General features: G+C 31.6%; 2 protein-coding genes across 4 annotated transcripts in view; one reads left to right on the plus strand and one right to left on the minus strand.

The window, feature by feature from the left end:
- Positions 1–23,158, minus strand: part of LOC142329769 (synaptic vesicle glycoprotein 2B-like) — a 218,742-nt gene that overhangs the window by 96,652 nt on the left and 98,932 nt on the right. The gene's annotated exons all lie outside the window — the stretch shown is intronic.
- The window catches only part of LOC142329770 (synaptic vesicle glycoprotein 2B-like), a 111,540-nt gene that overhangs the window by 457 nt on the left and 87,925 nt on the right, over positions 1–23,158 (plus strand). The window contains exon 2 of the mRNA XM_075374549.1: positions 7,453–7,620. Within this exon, the coding sequence (XP_075230664.1) occupies positions 7,500–7,620 (121 nt within the window). The 5' untranslated portion in view covers positions 7,453–7,499. The remainder of the gene's footprint in view (positions 1–7,452; positions 7,621–23,158) is intronic.

Genomic DNA, 23,158 nt, shown 5'->3' on the forward strand with positions numbered 1-23,158 from the left:
ACTGATAAATTTTCTTATCATGTTTACTAACTGTTGCAAATGACGTATTAATTTTAAAAACTACTCTGAATTCTTAATTTCAACAAAAATAAAATAAAACACATAATAATTTATATTAAATTAACCTCAATTCAAACATAATTGAAAAAATATATATATACATCACATCCTTCATTTTCTAGAAACTATTCCCTAACAAATCTCAGAACCATTAGTTTGTAAGGAAACAGTTTTTTTTTTTAATTTTAAAAATCTATTAGGGACCATTCCAATATAATTTCTTTTTCACTTTTTTTTCCTTACATCCCTCATTTTCTTAGATTGCACCTGTTTTTCTTTATCTGTCCATTTTCTTCTATTTTCTTTCTTCTTTCATCCAAAAACACCTTAGCATTATAAATTATTTCTCTAAACTTGATTTTATCAAATAGTCCTTCTCTTTTATCTTTAGCTTTTGAAGTTCCTCTTTCATCAGCTTTATGTATTGTGTTTGGCTTTTTAGTTTACAACTTTGGAAATTTGTCAATTAAGTCCTTCTGGATTCATTGTGATAATTTTTCTGAAGAATTTTAATTTTATTTTTAATTGGGGTTTCCAAATATTCTTCTACATTTTCTTATCTGATATTAAATTGAATTCTTCTTTGTTTCTAGGATTATAAATTTTCCTTAGAATTTTCCTTTCAATTTTGAAAAGATTTCCTAGAACAATCAGATTTGCTGTTTCAATTCCATATAAGATCACTGGTTTGACTACATACTGTAATTCCTCAATTTTGTGTTTATTGAAAGATTCGGTTTGTTTTACTTTTTTTTTTTTTTGTTTAGGAAATTTATATTTCTAATCTGGATTTTCAGATATTCAGAGCAGTTTGTCTGTAAAGTTTTTACACACTGCTTCTATTAAATACTGAAATTGGGTTTTAACATTTATTTTTTCATACTTGGTCTCTACTGACCTTCTCCAATAACTTTGAGGAGGCTTGTCATGATTTCTGTTTTTGAGAAGCAAATTTGCAGATCTGCATTTTCTGCTAGGTTAATAATCTGGGAAAGCGCATCATCATGGAATGTAGTTTACCATCTCATTTAACAGTGCTGCTGCTGCAACTACTAATTAAGGCATTCTAGACAGTATTGTCAAGATTTACTACTAAAATTACGGGATAAGACCAGTTCTTTACCCTCCTAAGTACGCAGAATAAGCTAATGAGTGATAAAATATCTGTACTTAAGTTTACACGACAAAATGAATTCCATATAATAATTAATTAATCAAATGCACAGGTAAAAAAAATTTCTGCTAAATATAAAGTATTATTTTTTTCTGGGGCTCCTGTCATCTGGAGGTCCCAGGTTCAAATCCCGGTCAGGCATGGCATTTTCACGTGCTACAAAAATTGTCATTCATCTCATCCTCTTAAGTAAACTCTAACCTTGGTCCCAGAGGTTAAAAAAAAAATATATATATATATATAAGTATTGTTTAATGAAAAGATTCATTAAACACGTTTCATAAGCAGACTAATAAATTGTAGGAATTTTAACAATATCAAGAAAATAATTCCATTGCAGTAAGAATATCTTATCAGGGAACCATTCTAGAAAATAAAGCCTTAGACATAACAATAAAATGTCAACAATGTTTGCCATATTTTATGAACAGTTACCATTTCTCACTAATTATTAAAGCTAAGCAACAACTGCTGTAATAATTTTTCTGTAAATTCTGGGTAATTAGAACTAATAATAAACAGTCAATAACTGGGATTTTCTTAGATTAGGACATTTAAAATTTTCATTTTCTTCTTAATTTGTCTGTATTCAAAAAAATTATTGTGAGACAATAAAATTAGGAAAAAAAAATACAAAATTAATAACAGGCTATCCTAAATATTTATCATTATATTAATACGATGATAAATTATATTAAGATTTATTCATCAAGTTATTTGTATTTTCATGTCATATTCTGTAGTTGGTTTATAGTCCCACATGTTTAATACCCAAATCATATAACTAGGTATTTAATTATTATAACCAAAATTGCAGAGATGAATAATCAATCATTATTTTATATTATTAAATGAATGTGTGTATATATTTATATAAAATATAATAAATATATATATATATATATACACACACACACACACTACACTCACACATTAATAAACTGTATTTTATTATTTTTTGACTAATTATTTTTAACAAGCTCCAACCAATGGGGCTTCACATGTGTACTTATAACCACCTTTAACAAATATTTTTTTTCTATAAAAAAATGAATGAAAATAAAAAAAGATTTATCAAAATCAGTGCAGTAGTAATCATGAAATTAATCATTAACACATTTCACAATCTGATAAATTTTTCAAAATGCATTTCTGCATTTTTCAAAAAACTTAAAAGCATGATATCAATTTTCTTTTTGTATCTTAATCATCAATCTCCATAGAAATGACTTTATTTTCTAGCTATATTTTATATGTCTGTAAATATAATCGCAATATTTGAGGTTTGTTAGAGACTACATTGGGTGACTGTAAAGGGAGTTGGGGTAATATTTTCAAAATTAAATGTAGATAATAGTTTTCCTCTTGTTTGGAATTGTTAGTGTGCAAAATTTCATCATGATCAAAATAAAACTGTAGATCAGTATAAAAGAAAAATGGACACACAAATATTCTTCTTTATGTACAGAGATAAAAGATTTTTAAAAATATTATTAATATTAAAAAATTTAAGTATATAAACCAATATAAACGCCTTCTTTATTTATTTAAATACAAATTTCTTTTGAAGCTTTTGAGAACTATCCCAAAATATATTCAATTAAATTAAAAAAAAACTAATGCCTGTATGGAAATATATAAGCATAACATTTCAATTAGAAATAAAAATGAAATATAAAAAGTAAATTTATGTGAGATTGTTGCACAAAGGATACAAATATACACTTACAAACCCACATGATTACCTAATTAACTGACTGCAAATGCACAGTTGGCTTGATGGATTAAGTTCAAATCATTAGCATATTTATTAACCAGACACTTTCCATCTTATTCATTCTGAGAAAATAGTGAATTTCAGTATTACATTTTTTTTTGTCTTCAATCATTTGACTGATTTGATGCAGCTCTCCAAGATTCCCTATCTAGTGCTAGTCGTTTCATTTCAGTAGTATACTACCTACATCCTACATCCCTAGCAATTTGTTTTACATATTATAAACATTGCCTGCCTGCACAATTTTTCCCTTCTACCTGTCCCTCCAATATTAAAGCGACTATTCCAGGATACCTTAATATGTGGCCTATAAGTCTGTCTCTTCTTTTAACTGTATTTTTCCAAATGCTTCTTTCTTCATCAATTTGCCGCAACGACTCTTCATTTGTCACATTATTCCCCATCTGATTTTTAACAATGTCCTGCAGCACCACATTTCAAAAGCTTCTAACTTTTCTTCTCAGGTACTCCAATCGTCAGTATTACATTATACAAATAAAAAATTCTGAGGTCAGGAATTGCAAGCTCAAATGTGAAATATAGAAATCATAATTCTTTCTGCATAAACCTCTCACATTCTGATAAAAGATATGTAATTCAATGCATAGTTTTAAAAATTAAATGAACAAACCAAATTAAATATAAAATATACCAAAATATGTGAACAAAAGCATACAAAACATGTATAAAAAATGTGGGTATGAATAACATTAATTTATTTCATCATAGCATCTCAGACAACCTAGTTCTTGAGCAATTTAATAACAGTGTTCTGTACTAAATATGACTTCTGCTTCATAATAATTCCTTTCTTTATTCCCCCAGTTTTCCATTTTTTTTAAATATGGATTCCTTGGCCACAACAATATTGATCGTGCTGTAAAAGCTGATAAAAATTGATAATTCTTTAAAAAACTTCATTTATTTTTTCATTAAATATAAACCATGTAATTAAAGAAACGCGAGGCCATGAATGTATCAAATTAACCTTTATAAAATTGTTCAATTGGGGGAGAGATAAGAAAAAGAGGATTAATTCAGAAGATAGTATAATTCCTCTTAAACAAAATCAATTTATAATCAAGAGAAACATTTCATTTTTAAAATCTCTTTTAGAACTGACAGAAAATTTCTTAATTTATATCTCCATGCTTTGAATTTATTCACAATGAAATTTTCTAGATTATCAGATAAATGGCAATACTTTCTGTTACAAATAGTAGTTCAATATTAAGCTGATTTATCTATCTGATTTTACATTTATTGTGGTTCTTGGTCCTTTTATTTAGATAAGATTTATATCCAAGATTTCTTGAACATTAAAGAAATTAAACGACAAGGCCGAAGATAATATATCAGATGGATCACTCATTAAATGATTTCCAACACTAGAAATTAAGGATGCTATTTAATATAATGCCCATGAAAACAAAAATATAAGTAAATTCAGAATGAAATAATTTTGATAATCTATAAGAAATTAATAAGAAATAAATGATTTTAAACAAACTAAAAAATATTTATACATTTTTTTAAATTTAAAAATTACATAATGAATAAGTAAAAAATATTTCATTTATACACTATGTTGTTTGTTCACTATATTATTTACAACACTAATTTTTTTTTTCAAGTATGCAAAGACTTGTATGGACTTCTATACACTATTTCAAAAACTGTGAACTAAGAATAGAGTTTGAATTTACACTTAAACCTATACCAAAATAGATAAAAAATAAAAATCCAAATAGAAAAATTTATAATACACAATATTTATTTCTACTTTCAAAAATGCATTTCCTTTGTCTTTAATTTTAAACTGAAAATATTTATGGCATAAATTTTTAAATAACAATTGACAGCACATCTAGTCACATACATATTCAAATTACTTATTTTTTGCATTTTAAGTGGCATCTATTTCTGAACCATTAACGACTAATAAATGCCAAGTATTCAAGGAAACAACATGATTCAATTAACAAAATATGTTTTCAAGATGTTATATCGGCTGAGAGATTTCAGAAATAGAATCATAAATTTACAAAGGGATACGTTAACACTTTTTTCAGATGGCATCGATCGCTGTAGTTCTAAGCAACTAATAAATGCCTACAGAATATAAGGAAATTTCTTTAACTTTGATGATCTTTATGGGGAGCAATTCATTAAACCAGGTTTGGTTGTTAATGTTTCACCTTACTTCATACTCGTATTTCTCATGATGCTACTCCCTGAGATATTAGACATGTTTTGGAACTATCATATAGATGATGCAGCTTACTGCTTAAACCAGAACTCATTTATCTTATCGGAAGACAAAACCCAAAACAAGCCTCTTAATCTGAGATCTGAAAAAGTAAAGTTCAAAGAATCTAAAATTTATTTTTAGATCTTTAATCAAGATCTTTTTAGTTCTACAAGTATAATAATTCAGTAATTTAAGGTTAACCCTTATTTGTATAATAATTTTATGAATGTTTAACAAACATGGAGGGAACAAAAATAACATAAAGAGAGAAAGTGAAAATGAAGGTCTTACTGCAATAGGTTAAAAAAATAATAAAATTACTTTATCCTGGGAGAAAAAATACCATAGAAAAATTACAGTAAAAAATTTAAGGAAAGAATATAAATAAAATTTAGGTAAATGATCAGCAAAATGAACTTTCATTGAATAAATTCAATAAAAAAAGATATAAAAAAAATCTAAAGCAAGAGTGATTCGGAGAGAGAAAGAGATTGTGAGTGTCAAAAAGTATAATAGAAGGAAATTAAAGAGCTTCAACAAGTAAATAAAGAGGCTATATTATTATAGACGCTATTAAATACTTGGATTGAAAAAAAAAAAATTAATAAAAAATGAAGAAAACAAAAATTTAAAAAAAAGTGTATAAAATTAAACAGTGAACTGCCAAAATAACTACTTTCATAAAAAATTTGTCCAAGACTTAGATTTGGATTTTTATGAACATAGAACACAATATCTGAATAATCAAATATTCTCACACACTATACCATTCCAGGAATGAGGAAGACTTTTTCTTAGGGAACTCTGCTCCATCCAAGAGCCATTAAAGGTCAGGACCTTGGATGGCTCTTAATTCCTAGAGAAAAAGTAGTTTTTGTTTTTCATATAATTGAGCTTGTTAATGAAAAAATGCTCAACAGTAATTATACTACTTCCAATCTGGATAAAAATTAGCCACTCTCCTTGGCAGAATGGTAGCATCTCAACCTTTCATCCAGGATCCTGGTTTCGAATCCTAGTAAGGCATGGTATTTTTCATATGCTACAAAATTCCACTTCTATATTCCCACAAGTTTCAGAGCTTCTTTGGTGAATTAATGAATTAATTCATCAAGCAAAAATAAATAAATAAAAAGTATGTCCTGATCTCATCTCCTTTGGGATTGTGAATAGGGTAGACATCTGATGCCTGGACCCTGAATTTGTCTGATAATGTGATTTCTCCATGAGTAGATCATTATTTCCATCATCCTCCCATTTTCCCATGCTTATTCCTTCTTACTCATTTTTTGGTTCTGTAGGTGTAGATATTACTCTGCCAGATTCCATACACGACCACCATGTGATAGGGAATTACCAGCAGACCAATCTACAGGCTCTTTTTCTGTCAAATGGTAGTAGATTAAGGATAATAATTAAAATGCTTATTTATTAAAAAAATGTTACTTCTTATTCCTCATAAGATACAACAAAAATAGGGAAGGTTTTTAACACTGTATGAGATTCCTGGCAAATTACAAAAAGATGTCATTTACATTCATTAACTAATCATAATATTTTGTGTTACTTCAATGTATAATGTGAACCAGCTTATTAATACAGCTAAAAGATGGAAACCTTTCCAAAAGTAGATTAACAAACATCAATTGATCATTAATCAATATTGATTAATGTTAATATAATATATATTAACATTAACATTAACGTTATATTAATGTAATATATATCTGTGATTGATCGATTGATGTGTTGGTGTGTATATATATATATATATATATAAAGATCAATGAAAAATACCTCCATTAAAGTTTCTTAGGAAATTAAAATAATTAATGGAAAGTTCTTTAATGTTAAATTTTTATTTGTGATTATGTAAGCAAAAAATCTTATCTTAAATTACATTTTAATTTCAGTCGTTAAATGTAATGATTTGATAAAAAAAAATATTGATATCAATAACAGATAAAAAATATGGTACAAAAAATAAAAATAATTAATAGTGCAAATCATGCATATTTTATTTTATGATATTATTTTTTTTGAAATGACCTACAATAAAGGGATAGTCTTTATGATTTACAATGGCTTAAAGATAGGTTTAAAAAATATAACACACCTTTCTTATGGTTATAAATAAATTTAATTCATAGTATTTTTATAGCATTATAATTAATAATTAATCTTTTTCAGGAAAGTAGTGGATACAAATTACGACGGTCATCTTATAATTGTTTAATATGATTAATAATCACACAAACGATGAGAATTCAACAAAAGTGGATCTGCCAAGTGATTTACCAGATAATGGTGTGTATTCGATCACAACTAATAAAGAAAATGGAATGCAGCAAGTGAGAAGTAAGTTTTAAAAACTTTGCCTAATTGTTTTTTTCTTAATTAATTATTTTTTATTACTCTTATGCAGATCTCTTTACTATATGTAATATAACTTCTAAATGTAACACACCAGTAGAAAAAACATACCTTATCCACCTTAAAAATAAAATGTATGCAATTACATTAATTATATTAAATAATGTTCTAAATTAATTGTCACAACAAAAATTATGACAATCACAACATTGTGAGATTCTCAATACAAATAAAATTTCAAAAAGGTATTTTAAAGCTGACTGTTGAAACCAGTGTCATTGAATAATCATTTATTACTTATTTATTACCAGATCAGAGTTGAAATTTTGAAAAACACTTTCTAGGAAGTATGTATTAAGTCTATTTGTATTAATATTTTCCATTTGACAAAATATTTTTCTGGAAGTATCACTTCCTTAGAGAACGAGCAAGTAAATACTAAAATTTATTTTTTTCTTAAGCCTTGCACAGCCACCTGTAAACATTTTAAGTTAAGGTGAAGTGAAACAGTCAGGTTTAAGTTAATCTTACAAATTGCTTTATAACTGCTGGGTAATTATGATAAAAAAGTGACATAAATTGAAATATTTTTGCTTTATTTTTATATGAAATAAAATATATATATATATATATATATATATATATATATTTTTTATTTTATTTATATATATTTTACAAGACTATTACATATGAAAAAATTTAAAGGAAAAATTTACAATCTTTAAATATTTATTAATTTGTCCTCTTGTTTTTAACTTTTTAATTATTTAAAAATTCAACAAAATGACTAATACTGCTTACATTAAAGAAAATATTTTTGCTGTATTTTATATAAATCAGTAGGAATTTTTTTTTAATGGTTTGATAATTTATTAAAAATGTGGGCCTTTCTCATAAGTCAAACTATTGTGTCGAGTTACATGATTGCAGTTCTATGTTCTGTTGACTGGTTTGATACAATTATTAATTGTTTATCTCCTAAGAATAAGTAAATATTCTTTTTAACAAAAATAAATTATATTGAGGGACTCATCTACCACAAGATATTCAATCACAGATATTTAATTTAAATAATTATTTAAATTAAAGATTGTAAATTTTTAAATATTTATTAATTTGTCAAAGTCAATTGTAATGTCATACTTTCTAGAAAAGTTCCAATATGAGCACCCAGCCTTTTCCTGACACATTTCCTTCTTTCCTGTGTTTTTTGCAGCATTACCACTACCTGTTATTAAAAAAAACTCTTTTGTTAATTATTTATTGCACGATAGAATTTTGCAGTACCTTATTGAAAGTTCTTTTTGTTCTTGCAACATTTGGTTGTGCCTTACTACAAAAAAACAGTGTTCTTCTGACTTTCATTCATAGTATTGTACAAAAAGTAAAATTTATAAATAATAATTGATATTCAATAAGTTTTTTAAAATTATAAATGTATTAATATCATTTTTTATGGTCATTTTCCCATTTTTTATTCTGGAGTTAGGAGATAGGGATAGGTGGAACAACTTTTATGGCTGAATGCTCTTTTTGATTTTAATTTACTAAAAGGATTTTTAAAAAAAGAAAATTTTTAGTATATAAAAAAATTTAGTATTAACTGAGCGAAATTTGGTCCTACAGCCTTCTAAATAAAAGACAAATAATCAGCTATGGGGGTCAGCTTTTTGTATTTCATTTAAGTAATTCATTACTGATGGAATAAATCATTATCATGATAAAAAATAATTTTGAGCAATATAAAATGAAAGACTCCTCAATTTTATAAAAAGGTTATAAAGACATGCTAATGCATATATTTTTGTATGAAAAACATAAAAATTCTTAAAATGAAAGTAACATTCAAAATTTAATATTTAATATAAAGCATTCTAATTCATATTGTAAATGATCAATATCTAATTACATGTTTTACTAAAAACAAATAGTCTGTAACGTACAAAAAGCAAATGTACATTCAAAATGAAATAATTTTCTAAAAATCACTACCACAAAACAATCTAGTCTACAACTTGTGCAAAGAAGAAGTAATAATGGATAAGGAAAGGGGAAGAAACAACTAACCCACAGAGAGCCTGGCTCTTACTGAGTTTATTACGATTATCTTGTCCAGGATGCTCTTCTCCCTGGAAATAATAATACCTTTTACTTTTTAATATTAAATTTTACAACATATTGATGAACTATTTTCTCTCCTTGCATTCAACTGCCCCTGAATATCTACAATCACTGCTTTTAATATTTATCAGTTTATAATCTACAATCTGTTATGTTTATAATCTATAGATTATTAACCCAATAATTAGATGATAGTGACTGGTAGCCCATTATACTCGCTCATATTTCATTCAAAGAAATGGGAGTGATATAGTACCTATATTGTTGGCCTATTCCAGATTTCATAGCCTATTAATATAGTTACAGTAATTGGATTGTTGTTAATAAATAGATTAAAAACTATTTCAAATAAATTCTGTATTTTGTATTACATATTTATTGTGATTTTAACAGACTAAATAATATTTCAAAATGATCTGGATTTATATTCATCAGAGCAATATCCAGTCCTGTCTAATTCTGGTAATGTTCAGTCCTACAACTGACATAAAAACTTGTAATACATATTCTAAAAAAAAAAAAAATATTTTTTATTACAACTCACATGTTTCAAATGCTTTACTCACATGAAAGGCTAGGAGAAATAGTATAAAGAAACGATATAATAAATTACACCTTTAAAATACACCTTTAAAATTGCTTTTTCTAAGGTGTAAATATTTAATGTAATTTTTCTATTTATTAAATTAAGTCTTAGTTAATGTATATAAAAAAAGAAAATATATATATATATGTTTCAAGTTGGACTATTTAAATATTTAATGTTTAATTATACCAACTAATATAAATATCGTATAAGTAACAACAAATTGTATACACTGCTATTATTTATAAAGAACAAGTATTTACTATAACATATGAATAAATAAATGAAGATGACAATCTTTTTTTTATTCATTTATCAAAAAACAAGAATTTATATCTAAATAGAAATATAAAATATGGAAAATAATTTTTTTTCAAAAATAATACATAGAAGTCTTACTCTAATTTATTTAATTAAATTTTCTAAGCAAATAAATATATTACTAAAACAAATTCACTGACAAAGACTCAAGTAAAATATTATGTGTTTAAAAGTTATTTCATTTCTTTGTTATCTAGAACCAGCATAATAATCTACCTATAAATAAAACATAAAAATAGATTATGTCTTTTGATAAACAATATTTATCAATGTTATGTTATTTAATAATATCAAATCAATTAATTCACTAAAGAGTAAAATATAAGGAAGAAAATCTTACTGCACTTAATTTGTTGTTATTTATGAACAATTAATTTTCACATCTGAGAAACTGAAGTGTCCCTTTGAATTATTAGTTCCTGTCTTTTATCTATTTTAAAAATTAAATGTGAGTGATAAATGGAAATAGCTATTTTAAATAATTTATTATTATTCTTATTTATGACACAAGTATAACTTTAATAATTAGCACTACAAAAGAAAGAAATTGTGATAATAGAGAATTTCAGTGATATACCATTAAATGTAGTCTTATGAAAGATTAAAGTAAAAACAACCTTCTTGTACTTAACTGCTTAATGTGAATTCATAAAATTAAATGCACTTAGCCATGGAAAGATATTACATTCTTAAATTTACAGTAAAGTTAAACAACTATGTAAATTAAATATCTGTGATTGAATATCTTGTGGTTGATGAGCCCCTCAATATAATTTATTTTTGTTAAAAAGAATATTTACTTATTCTTAGGAGATAAACAATTAATAATTGTATCAAACCAGTCAACAGAACATAGAACTGCAATCATGTAACTCGACACAATAGTTTGACTTATGAGAAAGGAACCACATTTTTAATAAATTATCAAACCATTAAAAAAAAATTCCTACTGATTTATATAAAATACAGCAAAAATATTTTCTTTAATGTAAGCAGTATTAGGCTTTTTGATGAATTTTTAAATAATTAAAAAGTTAAAAACAAGAGGTAAATATTAAAAATTAAAAAACTTGAGTACCGAAAAAAAACTGCTAACAAACATTGCTCCTTTTGTTCCGGTTTGGTTTTGGTTCCACTGTGATTTTGTATTATACTAGCAAATACCCTGTATGAATTTTGAAATAGGATGATTGTTTGCAAAGATATTGTAACAGCATCCCATTGCACCTCCCAAAACAGCACCCCAGGGGCAACCCGTTTATTATCAATTGATGATTATGATTGGTGTAGCCTCACACGATGTGCTTGCATCACTTCACATGCAGTCCTCCAAAGGAAATCCATTATTATTCATAATAACAGTTATCATTATTCATAACAGAAATCTAATTTTTTAAATATATTTAAAACTAGCAGACCTGGCAATGCTTCGCTATTGTTAGATTTGAGTATATATATATAAATTAAATGAACACAATTGAAAGTTTGATAAAACATATAAAACTGAACATTACGAAACTTCACAAAATTTAAACGTTCAGATTTCCCCTTTTTCCTAATTTCCTTTTCTGAGATTCCCCCTTTTCCAATTTCCATTTTACTTTTCCCCATTTCCCCATTTCTCAATTTCTCCATTTTCCCATTGTCCCTTTTTCCTTTTCTCCTTATTCAATTCCCTCTTTTTGCAGTTTTCCCTTATTGCATTTATTCCTTTTTCTCTTTTTCCCGCACGTAAATCGATCCAGCAGTTTTTTAGTCATAGCAGACACACAAACAAACATTGCCTTTTATGAATATAGAAGAAGAAAGTCTGTTTGTATATTTATTTGTTGGTTTGTTCATAAATATCTTGACACCGGTGTCACCTAGCGGGTTATACTTTTTGCAAAAATATTTATTTTCACGTAACTAATATATATTCTAAATATGAGCCACATCAAACCAAAAATGCAATTTTTTGACATACCTTGATCCCCAGCGCCATCTAGCGGGTCCATTTTTTGCAGAGGTATTTCTTTCCATGTAAGTAACACATATTCTGAATATCAGCCAAATCGGACTATAAATACAATTTTTCAAAATACTCGACCCCAGAACCACCTAGCAGGTCCAAACTAATTCAGAAACCTTTGCAGGCGTGCGCACAACTCACCAAAGTTTCATCGCAGTCGGATGAACAGTTTAGGAAGGCATAAAAGACATACAGACAGACAAACATTCATTTTTATATATATAGATTATTTTATTTAACGTAAACTTAATCTATTATTTTTGTAATATTATTCATTCGATTGATTCAAATCATTCATTTAAAATCCAGCTCACACAGCTCACTGATAGAGGCTGAGAGTTCACAGTTCATTAATTCAATTCATTAATATATATATATATATATATATATATAGCCTATGATTCTCCCAGTAACAGTAAGGATTCCATCATGGGATCATACACCTAAATTGGTTCAGTCGTTGAGTTGCGACAGTGGAACAAATGTACTTTCATACAAACATATACCTAAATACATTACATTCCTTTTTGGACAGTCATGTAATAAAAAAAAACCCTTGAATTTTCTCCAATGTGTACAAAAATATTTGCTTAAATAATTTTCATTATCGTCTAAATTATGAATTATTTTTATATATAGCATCTTCATGTGATTATACTTCAAATATCTAATTACGGCTTTAATTACATCTATTTTTTTTTTTATAATGAATTATCAATTATTTATGCTGTTCTGATCAAGGTTTACTATGATTTTTCCTTGATTTATTCAAGCAAATGACAGGGGAGTTCCTTTTTTTTTATTTGAGAAGTATAATATCTGTCCATAACTAACATGATCACAATGATCTATAAAATATGTTATTACGTACCATTCAAAATAAAAGATTCGTCTATTTAAGGAGAAAATGAAACAGAATTAGACTAATCAATTTTTAAAATAAATATTTATTTTTAATTATTAGGTATGTGAACTGAAGTAATAGAATTCAATTTTTTAATAAAAACTACCCTGAAAAATGTTAACAATCATTAAAATCTATCTAACTGATTAACGATCTGAACATAAGGCAATAAATATAATACAAACTAAATTAAAAATAAATTAACAGTAACAATATAAAATAATTCTATATCTTGAAAAAATAATTTTTTTTTTATAAACTTCTATATTTTAAATTATTTAACAATAAAATTTAAAAAAATTTAAAACAGAAGAAAAAAGAAAAAACTATAGCAAACACCATTTGTGCAGACATCTCTTTTGGGGTCTGTACCTAGTATCATTCTGTTCTAGGACTCTTCTGATAGTTTAACATAGTTTTGGTGTAAGAACTTTTTAAAATGTTTCAATTAAGAAATAACATTGTCTTATTAACACTCACTATAACTCCTTAATAGTAATAACAATTGAAGGAAGGATTAAAAAAAATAATAAAAATATTGAACAAATAATTTTGCCTGCACTAATGCTACTACAGAATGCTATATAGAGTCTTGATAGTCTGATTACTTAAAAATACTTAAAAACAATCAAGTAGTGTGAAAATCTTTATTAACATCAAAAATATGAGACAAGGAGATGTAATTCAAATAAATTACACTTAATCATGAATACAACTAGTAAACCTGTTAACAGCATACTTTGCTCATTTTTTAACTGAATTTAATCAATCTCTCATCAAAAAATCTTAATTAATAGAGTAAAAATTAAGATAAATTAGAAAATTCAAAATGAAACTGTCAATTATAACTGATAACTGAACAGTTAACCATAGCCAAAGATAATCTAAGTATTACAAACACAATACGCACTTTTTTGTATTTTTTTTAACTCACTATATAAAAGAAAGTTAATATTTATGAACTACTTAGCAAGTGAGGTCTAACTTTGAGTAGATATGCAGCTGTGTAGTTGAAAAGGTATACAGGCTGCACAGAATGGAACATTTTATGAAAAATTGTTTTACAAAAATTGTTCCACCTACTAGCAAGGAACCTCTCTCTAGAATACCATAAAGATCAAATAAAAGTTGACTTGTTTGACCATAACTGAGTCATAAAACATGAATAAACCAAATTTTCATTTGGGGAGTTCACTTTACTTTTCTTGGTAAAAAAATGCTGCTAGGATGCTGTAACTCCCCAAGTAGAATCCTATAGTTACAAAAATGAATGCCCCTTCACTACCAATTAATTATGAATTCAAAGTTCAGTCATTTATATTCAGTTGGACATTTGCATGTACTACAGAAATCTGGAGAAAGAAAAAGTCTTAGCCTCTTGTCAAGTGATCACCAAAATTAGAGCTGGCCAATATGAAATTAGTCAGTAATATATGCTGCTTCCATCTCAGAGAAAGATAACCAGACTCTTCTAGAAATTGTCTTAAGATCAGGCTTAACAGAAAAATATCAAACTAGGACCTTGAAGGACTCAAATAGTGGTATATTTTGTATTCACTTTCTGGAGAAATCATCCATTTCTCACAATCCTTTTTTTTCCTTATCCTTGAACCTTTCCACTCTACTTATGTTCCATAGATTTTGGCTATTCTGTTGCATCTTTATTATACACAAACCTTCTCAAAGAAAATTAATCTTGAAAATTATTTTACAAAAATGATATAATACATTTATAATAAAATGCAGAATTCAAATACGGTTCTGTATAAGACAGTAAACTACATCCTTAATAACCTGATGACTACACAACATCTGAGTCTCAGGGAATTACATCCTGGAGAGTAAAAATGTAAAATGCCACTGGCTGAAGCCATGTTTAAAAAAGAAAAAATAAATTCTCAAACAAATTAAAAAACTTCCTTTTTTGGTCTTCAGTCATTTGACTGGTTTGATGCAGCTCTCCAAGATTCCCTATCTAGTGCCAGTTGTTTCATTTCAGTATACTTTATACTTCAGTATATTTCGGTATCCCCCTACATTCTACATCCCTAACAATTTGTTTTACATATTACAAACATTGCCTGCCTTCACAATTTTTCCCTTCTACCTGTCTCTCCAATATTAAAGCGACTATTCCAGGATGCCTTAATATGTAACCTACAAGTCTGTCTCTTCTTTTAACTATATTTTTCCAAATGCTTCTTTCTTTATCAATTTGCCGCAATACCTCTTTATTTGTCACTTTATCCACCCATCTGATTTTTAATATTCTCCTATAGCATCACATTTCATAAGCTTCTAATCTTTTCTTCTCAGGTACTGCGATCGCTCAAGTTTCACTTCTATATAAAGCTACGCTTCAAACATACGTTCAAAAATCTTTTCCTGACATTAAATTAATTTTTGATGTAAAAAACTTATATTTCTGACTGAAGGCTCGTTTTACCTGTACTACGCGACATTTTACCCATCTTTAGTATTTCTACTTCCCAAATAACAAAATTCTTCTACCTCTGTAATCTTTTCTCTTCCTATTTTTATATTCAGCGGTCCATCTTCATTATTTCTACTACATTTCATTACTTTCATTTTGTTCTTGTTTATTTTCATGCGATAGTTCTTGCATAGGACTTCATCCATGCCGTTAATTGTTTCTTCTAAATCTCAAATCATTTGTTCATTGTCTTGTCTAAACAGCAAATCATAGCATCTTTATCTTTTCACCTTATACTGTTACACCAGATCTAAATTGTTCATTAAAAAACAACCTATTACAATACTTTGTTAATTAAAATTTATAATGAATAATAAAAATAATTCATTAATTTATAAAAATATATTTTTGTTAATCTACAATTACCACAGGATATTGATTGTTTAGTGCTCACTAATTCAACTTACAAAAATTAAAATTTTATTTCTTTGTTGGATTCCATAATTGTAACAGTTATACATAAACTGACATAAATTACTTGTGAAAATGGCAAGCCATTTCTATGAATAATCAACATCTCATTACCAGGCTTACTAAGGAAAATAAGTAATGAACTGCCCTGAGGTAGATAATCCCCACGTCTGGAACACAACTTCTAAATTGCTCGGAGCAAGAAATTGTTGAAGAGTTGTCATCACAAGGAGTAATAGAGTGTCGCCGATTGAACATGAGGAGGAAAGGCGAAGTCCTACCTTCAGCCTCTTATGTTCTCACATTTAACCTTGCCGGAGAAGATAAGAGCGGGGATACATCGATTGGATGTGCGGGCATTTATCCCGCATCCAATGCGATGCTTCAAGTGCCAACGCTTTGGCCACACCACTATCAAATGTGAGAGAACGCAAATATGCATGTGCGGCGAAGAGGAGCAAGAGGGAGAGCCGTATAAAGAGCCCCTTATATGCATCAATTGCAAGGGACAGCACTCATGTAGATCCAGGAATTGTCCTGTCTACAAAGACGAGGTAGCTGTGCAGGAAGTTAAAACCCTGCAGAAAGTCAGCTACATCGAAGCAAAGAGGATTGTTAACGCCTGCAAGCCTAGAGCAACAACAACTTATGCTCAGGCTGCGGCTGCTGTTCCTGCTTCTGCTCCAATTGCTGTAGATGAGACTCAAATTATAAACAAACTTGCGCCTACTTTGGCTAGCATGATTGAAAGGATCATCAAAAACAAGATGAAACCTTTCAACAGTAAAGAATTTGTTAAGCCAAAGATAGTGGTACAGCCTGCTGAAGATAAATCTATAAAAATGAAAGTTGCTCCTGTAGAGAAGAAAACGGACGCCAAACCAGAAGGTCAAGTCCGTCTCAGCGAGATCCTTCAGGATAAGAAGAAAGAGTGCATTATGGAGGCTGCCAAGCCTCCTGCAACTGAGGTGGCCTCTAAACCACAGAGGCCACAAATAACCACACAAGGGGAGCGAGTGTCCCCCCTTCCACAGGCGGTGACCGGTGCTGCTCCCGTGTCGGGGGTCGGCCAGGTTGCCGCCTCTCAATCGGCGCCGATCCATGCCCGTCGTCGTCGGCGGCTTCGATGGTCTCCGATTCGGAGACCGGAAGCTACACGGGCAACGACGTTCTCCGCGAACACGAAGCTGTTCGCAGCATGGAGAAAAAAAGAAAAAAAGGATGGCCGAAGGGAAAACCTAGGCTATAATTTAATTTAAAATCAGCGAGTCGATTGTACAATGGAACATCAATGGATTTTTTCAAACATCCATTAGCTCCAACGCTTGGTACATGATGTAGACCCGATTTGTATATGTCTGCAAGAAACGCATTTCAGCCGAAATGAAAATTTTAAATTAAAAGGATACGATATATTTCGGCGAGATCAACCGCCAAATGTAAGAGTTAGAGGTGGAGTAGCCATATTAACATCGACCAGAGCTACTACCGAAGCTGTTGATCTAAATACAAACCTACAAGCGGTCGCCGTTAGAATTAAGCGTCCGCTTCAGGTCACTGTCTGCAGCATATACTTACCGAATTATGATTGGAAGGAGGATGACATAGCGCGATTAATATCTGAGCTTCCCCCACCTGTCTTATTGGCGGGTGATTTTAATGCTCATAATTCTCTTTGGGGATTGGATCGAGCAGATCCCCGCGGAAGAGAACTGGAAAGGTTCCTGATGAATTCTGAACTTATTATTTTAAACGACGGGTCAGGACCTTTTTCAATGCCAGAGATGGATCCACGTCCTGTACAGGTCTTGCACTTATAAGCGGATCGATAGCACCGAGGTACAGCTTCCATGTCTTAAACGATTTGCATGGAAGCGATCATTTCCCGGTGCAAATTGTAACTGATGTTACAAGAAAAATATATCCCATCTCTAAAAGATGGTTGTTTGAAAAGGCAGATTGGACGAGCTTCACAGCTAGAACGATACTCCCTGAAACAACTGGAGTTATCGAGGACGATGTCGACGCTATAACAAATGCGATACTTGAGTCGGCATCGAGATTCATTCCCAAAACATCTGGGAAACTTATGAAGAAACCCGTTCCATGGTGTAACGATGAAATAAGTGAAGCTATAAAAAAGAAAGAAAAATGCGTATAACGCCTTTAAAAAACGTCCAACCACAGAGAATCTTATTGCCTTTAAAAAATACAGGGCGTATGCAAAACGTCTTATGATAGATTCAAAGAAACGATCCTGGCATCAATACATGTCATCCATTGACAGAACTACTACTGCAGCAGACGTTTGGAGGAAAGTGAAGGCGATTTGTGGCCGTAAAAACTTTGCTCCCATAACTAGCCTTCAAGATGAAGATGAAATTAAAGACACTTGAAATGAAATCACAGAGCTATTGTCCAATCACTTCGAGAAGGCCAGCAAAACAGCCAACTACGAAGAAGGTTTTCGGACCAAAAAAGAAGAACTTGAAGGTCTACTAAATTTTAGAAGTGAGTATAATTACTCATATAATGTACCATTTAAAATGGAAGAATTCGTGAAAGCGTTGGAAAAAGCAGGCAACACAGCTGCTGGTCCAGATGAAATCCATTATAATATGATCAGGCAGCTGAATACCACTGCAAAACGCAGATTATTAGAATTGTATAATCAAATATGGCGGGATGGAATGTACCCCCAGCAGTGGAAAAAAGCTCATGTACCAAAGAAAAATAAAAATTTAACAGATCCCAATAGCTATCTCCTATCTCCTTGACGTGCGCTATGGGAAAAATATTCGAAAAAATGATTAATAATCGACTCGTTTGGATTTTGGAAAAAGAAAACCTGATATCACCATATCAAGCAGGTTTTCGTCAATACCATTCTACCACTGATCAAATGATTAACTTAGAGAACGTTATATATAACAGCTTTATTACAAGGAAACATTGTGTCGGAGTCTTCTTTGATTTTCAGAAGGCTTTCGATATGACCTGGCGTCATGGTATAATGCTCCAGATACATGAATGGGGCATTCGTGGCAAACTGCCAATCTTATTGAGCAACTTTCATTTTAATTTTGTTTAAGAGGCACCCACCTTGGGCTATTCCGGTAGCCCACCACCCCTGCAGTTCCTAGGCCGAAGCCTTCGCCTGCAGTCCTCTAAAGCCGTCGGAACTTTTATGCCATAGAGGTATTCGCCAGGCTAAGATGTCCCCCCCTCAGCCATCCTTGGTTTCCATCCGGCCTCATCAGGAGATTCTCGGACCGGCACACAAATGCCAACCCGGTCGTCTTTCTCAACGTGATCGCCGTCCAAACAGCTTCAAACGTCCTAATCACAGATGATCCGCAAAACCCTTGCATGCTCTGCTCACAATTTCATCCGACGATCTTCAACCGTGGGCCGCCCTACCCTATGCGGAGTCCCGGCTGGCTCAGACAGGAGGCATGACCCGGGCGGGCCATGCAACCCTAACCAGCCGGGCTGTCCGAACTACCTATCTCGAAAGATGCTATTGAGAAATAATCGAAATGCTTTTAGACCGGCAATCGAAAACATTAATGCCGGAACATCAAATTCAAGCTCGAGCCGTCGAAGGTCACGGAGCAACCTGTCTCTGGCGTAGGCGTATCGTACACAGTCATACAAAACATGAGACACTGTCTCCGGCTGTCCACACTCTTGACAATTCGGATCAGCCAGCAATCGAAAAGAGTAAAGCTTTGCTTGGAAGTCTCCATGTCCCGAGAGTATCTGAGTCATTACATGGTCCGGCCGAACCCGACAACTCACACATCGACGCCGAACATCAGGAAATATAGCGTGGGTATGCCGCCCCACTGTCGCGGCATCCCGCGAAAGTGGCAGCAAAGGCCCACCTTTGCTGCCACTTCTCGTAACCGGCAAGCTCGACACCTCTTGCTCTTTCTGCTGTGAACTGTCCGGACCTCTTCAAATGATACTTCTCGGTCCTCTCCCAAGCCGAGATGTCCAAAGAATTTACTCCCGCTATCACTGTCAGGGCCTCTCCTGACACAGTTCGATACGCCTTTTTCAATCCCAGTAGCGCCAAGCGCTGAGACCGGTTTAACAAACTGCGATAATACTGCAGCTCTAACCGTTGTGCTCACACAGATGAGGCATACAATATTATCGATTCAAAGAGGCCTACATACAAAATTCTCACAGCCTCAAAATCTAAGCCCCATATCGAACCTGACAACCCCGCAAGCTGTTAAAAGCGGCACAGGCCTTGTTACCGACCGACCGAAAATGGTCTTTAAAAGTTCCCCGATCATCCAAGAGCACACCCAAGTACCGTTGGCAGTCCACATACTGCAAACGTTGCCCACCCAGTTGGACGACGGGCCTCCGACCAGGGTGAAACCTACCCTTCAACATCATCGCCGTGGACTTCTCATAATTAAATTCGAGCTTATGCTGCTGTGCCCAAACGAGTAACTGATGGCACGCCCTTGCAGCCTTTCTTTCTAGTTCCACACGAGAAGTGCCTGACACCAACAATAACGCATCATCTGCGTAAGCCACGACTCCGAATCTAGGCGGGAATCCCACCCGTAATAATGTGTCGAATTCTACAGACCATAGTAACGGACTGAGGACACTGCCTTGGGGGCTCCCCTTAGACAACACCCTGGTTTGTCTAAGGTTTATTGAGCAACTATATGAATGAGCGTAGTTTCCAAGCACGTGTCAACAACGAATATTCATCTATAAAAATCTTGGAAAATGGCATACCACAAGGTTCGCCGTTGAGCGGTACCTTATTTATGATTGCCATTAATAAATTGATATTAGCCATTCCAGTAGAAATCAGCAAAAGCGTCTATGTTGATGATTTGGCAATTGTGTATGCCAGCAACAAGACTGCTATGGTGAAATACAAATTGCAACGAGCGATCAACGCTCTAAATGAAGTTGCGAGGAATAATGGATTCCAATTTTCACCAGAAAAAACGTGCTGTGTACACTTCTGTAGGAAGAGAATTCCTCATCAAAGTCCTGCGTTGACAATTGGTGATAATCCAATACAATATAAAGACAACGTAAGATATTTAGGACTAGTATTGGATAAATCCCTTACATGGGGATTACACAAACAGGACCTGAGTGTTAGATGCAAAAAAGCCCTAAACATTATCAAATATTTATCGAATATCAATTGGGGCTCAGATAAAGAGATATTATTGAGACTGTATAAGGCATTGGTTCAATCGAAACTAGACTACGGATGTATTGTATATTCATCCGCTAGGAAGTCGCATTTAAGAAAGTTACACATAATTCATAATAGCGGAATTAGATATGCGACAGGCGCTTTCCGCACAAGTCCGGCGACAAGTCTAATGTCCGAAGCCGGAATAATGCCACCACATTATAGAAGAGAGATCCTTTTGTTAAGATATGCAGCAAACGTATGGGCTTTTCCTGCCCATATAAATAATAAACTTTTCATGAATCATCCAATGGCTGCAGTATATGAACGTCGTGCTACCTATTCCAGACCAGCCAGAATTAGGTACCACGAATTAAGAAGAAAATACGAAATTGCTATTCCAGATACAATAGCAATTTCCACAAGAGAAATACCGCCATGGCTTTTGCCAGCGGTAAATACAAGGTTGGATCTCTCCAGGGAGAAATAAAAAAGAAGCCAGCAGTGATCATCCAACAGGAATTTTTGGCAACCGTCAGTAGTTACGAAGAACATATTAGAATTTATACTGATGGTTCTAAAACCGAACATGGTGTTGGATCCTCTATATATGTAAATGGAGAAGCCCATTGTAGGAAACTACCAGATATGCCCAGTGTTTATACGGCAGAACTTACTGCCATTCAGCAAGCTCTTCGCTTCACAGAACATTATTGCGAAGAGAGAGTGCTAATTTGTTCCTATTCTGTAAGTGCACTTGTTGCAATTCGGAACAAAAACATTAAGGATGTCCTAATTTCAAACATCCTGTCTATTTTATACGTTTTAAATCAACGAGGACAGCGATGCGTATTTGTATGGACTCCAGGGCATGCTGGTATTACAGGTAATGAGAGCGCAGACGAAGCTGCCAGTGAGGCAACAGTCTGCGATGATTTGGATGCATTTCCTGTAAGAGTGGCAGATGTTAAAAACTGTCTAACTAACGTAGTTAAAACAAGTGGAATACTGAATGTAGGAGTTTAAATACAAAATTAAACTCTGTTAAAACTTCTCCATATAAATGTAAAAGCGACGTGAAGTTGACTCGCCGAGAACAAGTAGCTGTGACCAGACTTAGAATCGGTCACACGCGATTAACAAATTCATATTTGTTAACCAGCGAAGAGAGACCAAGGGGCGGTGTTTGTAATAAAACACTGACAGTCAAGCATCTAATAGAAGAGTGTACCATATATGAGGACCTCAGAAAGAGGTTCCGTCTTAGAAATGATATTACTGCTGATTTGGATAATGGAAATGAAGAAAAGATAGTTGCATTTTTACACGCCAGTGGACTTCTTAGAAGTCTGTAAAAGTGAAAAATTTAAAGCTGTGATAAAGAGTCTCTAAGAGGTAGTTTCATTTATTTATATATGTGAGTCTCGAAACGTGGCACGTATAGTGACGGGAGGTAGCCCTCTTGCCTAGGCCACCCTGGCTCGTCTGCA

This window comes from Lycorma delicatula, chromosome 9 (assembly GCF_047948215.1).
Source record: "Lycorma delicatula isolate Av1 chromosome 9, ASM4794821v1, whole genome shotgun sequence".
Lineage (NCBI taxonomy): Eukaryota > Metazoa > Arthropoda > Insecta > Hemiptera > Fulgoridae > Lycorma > Lycorma delicatula.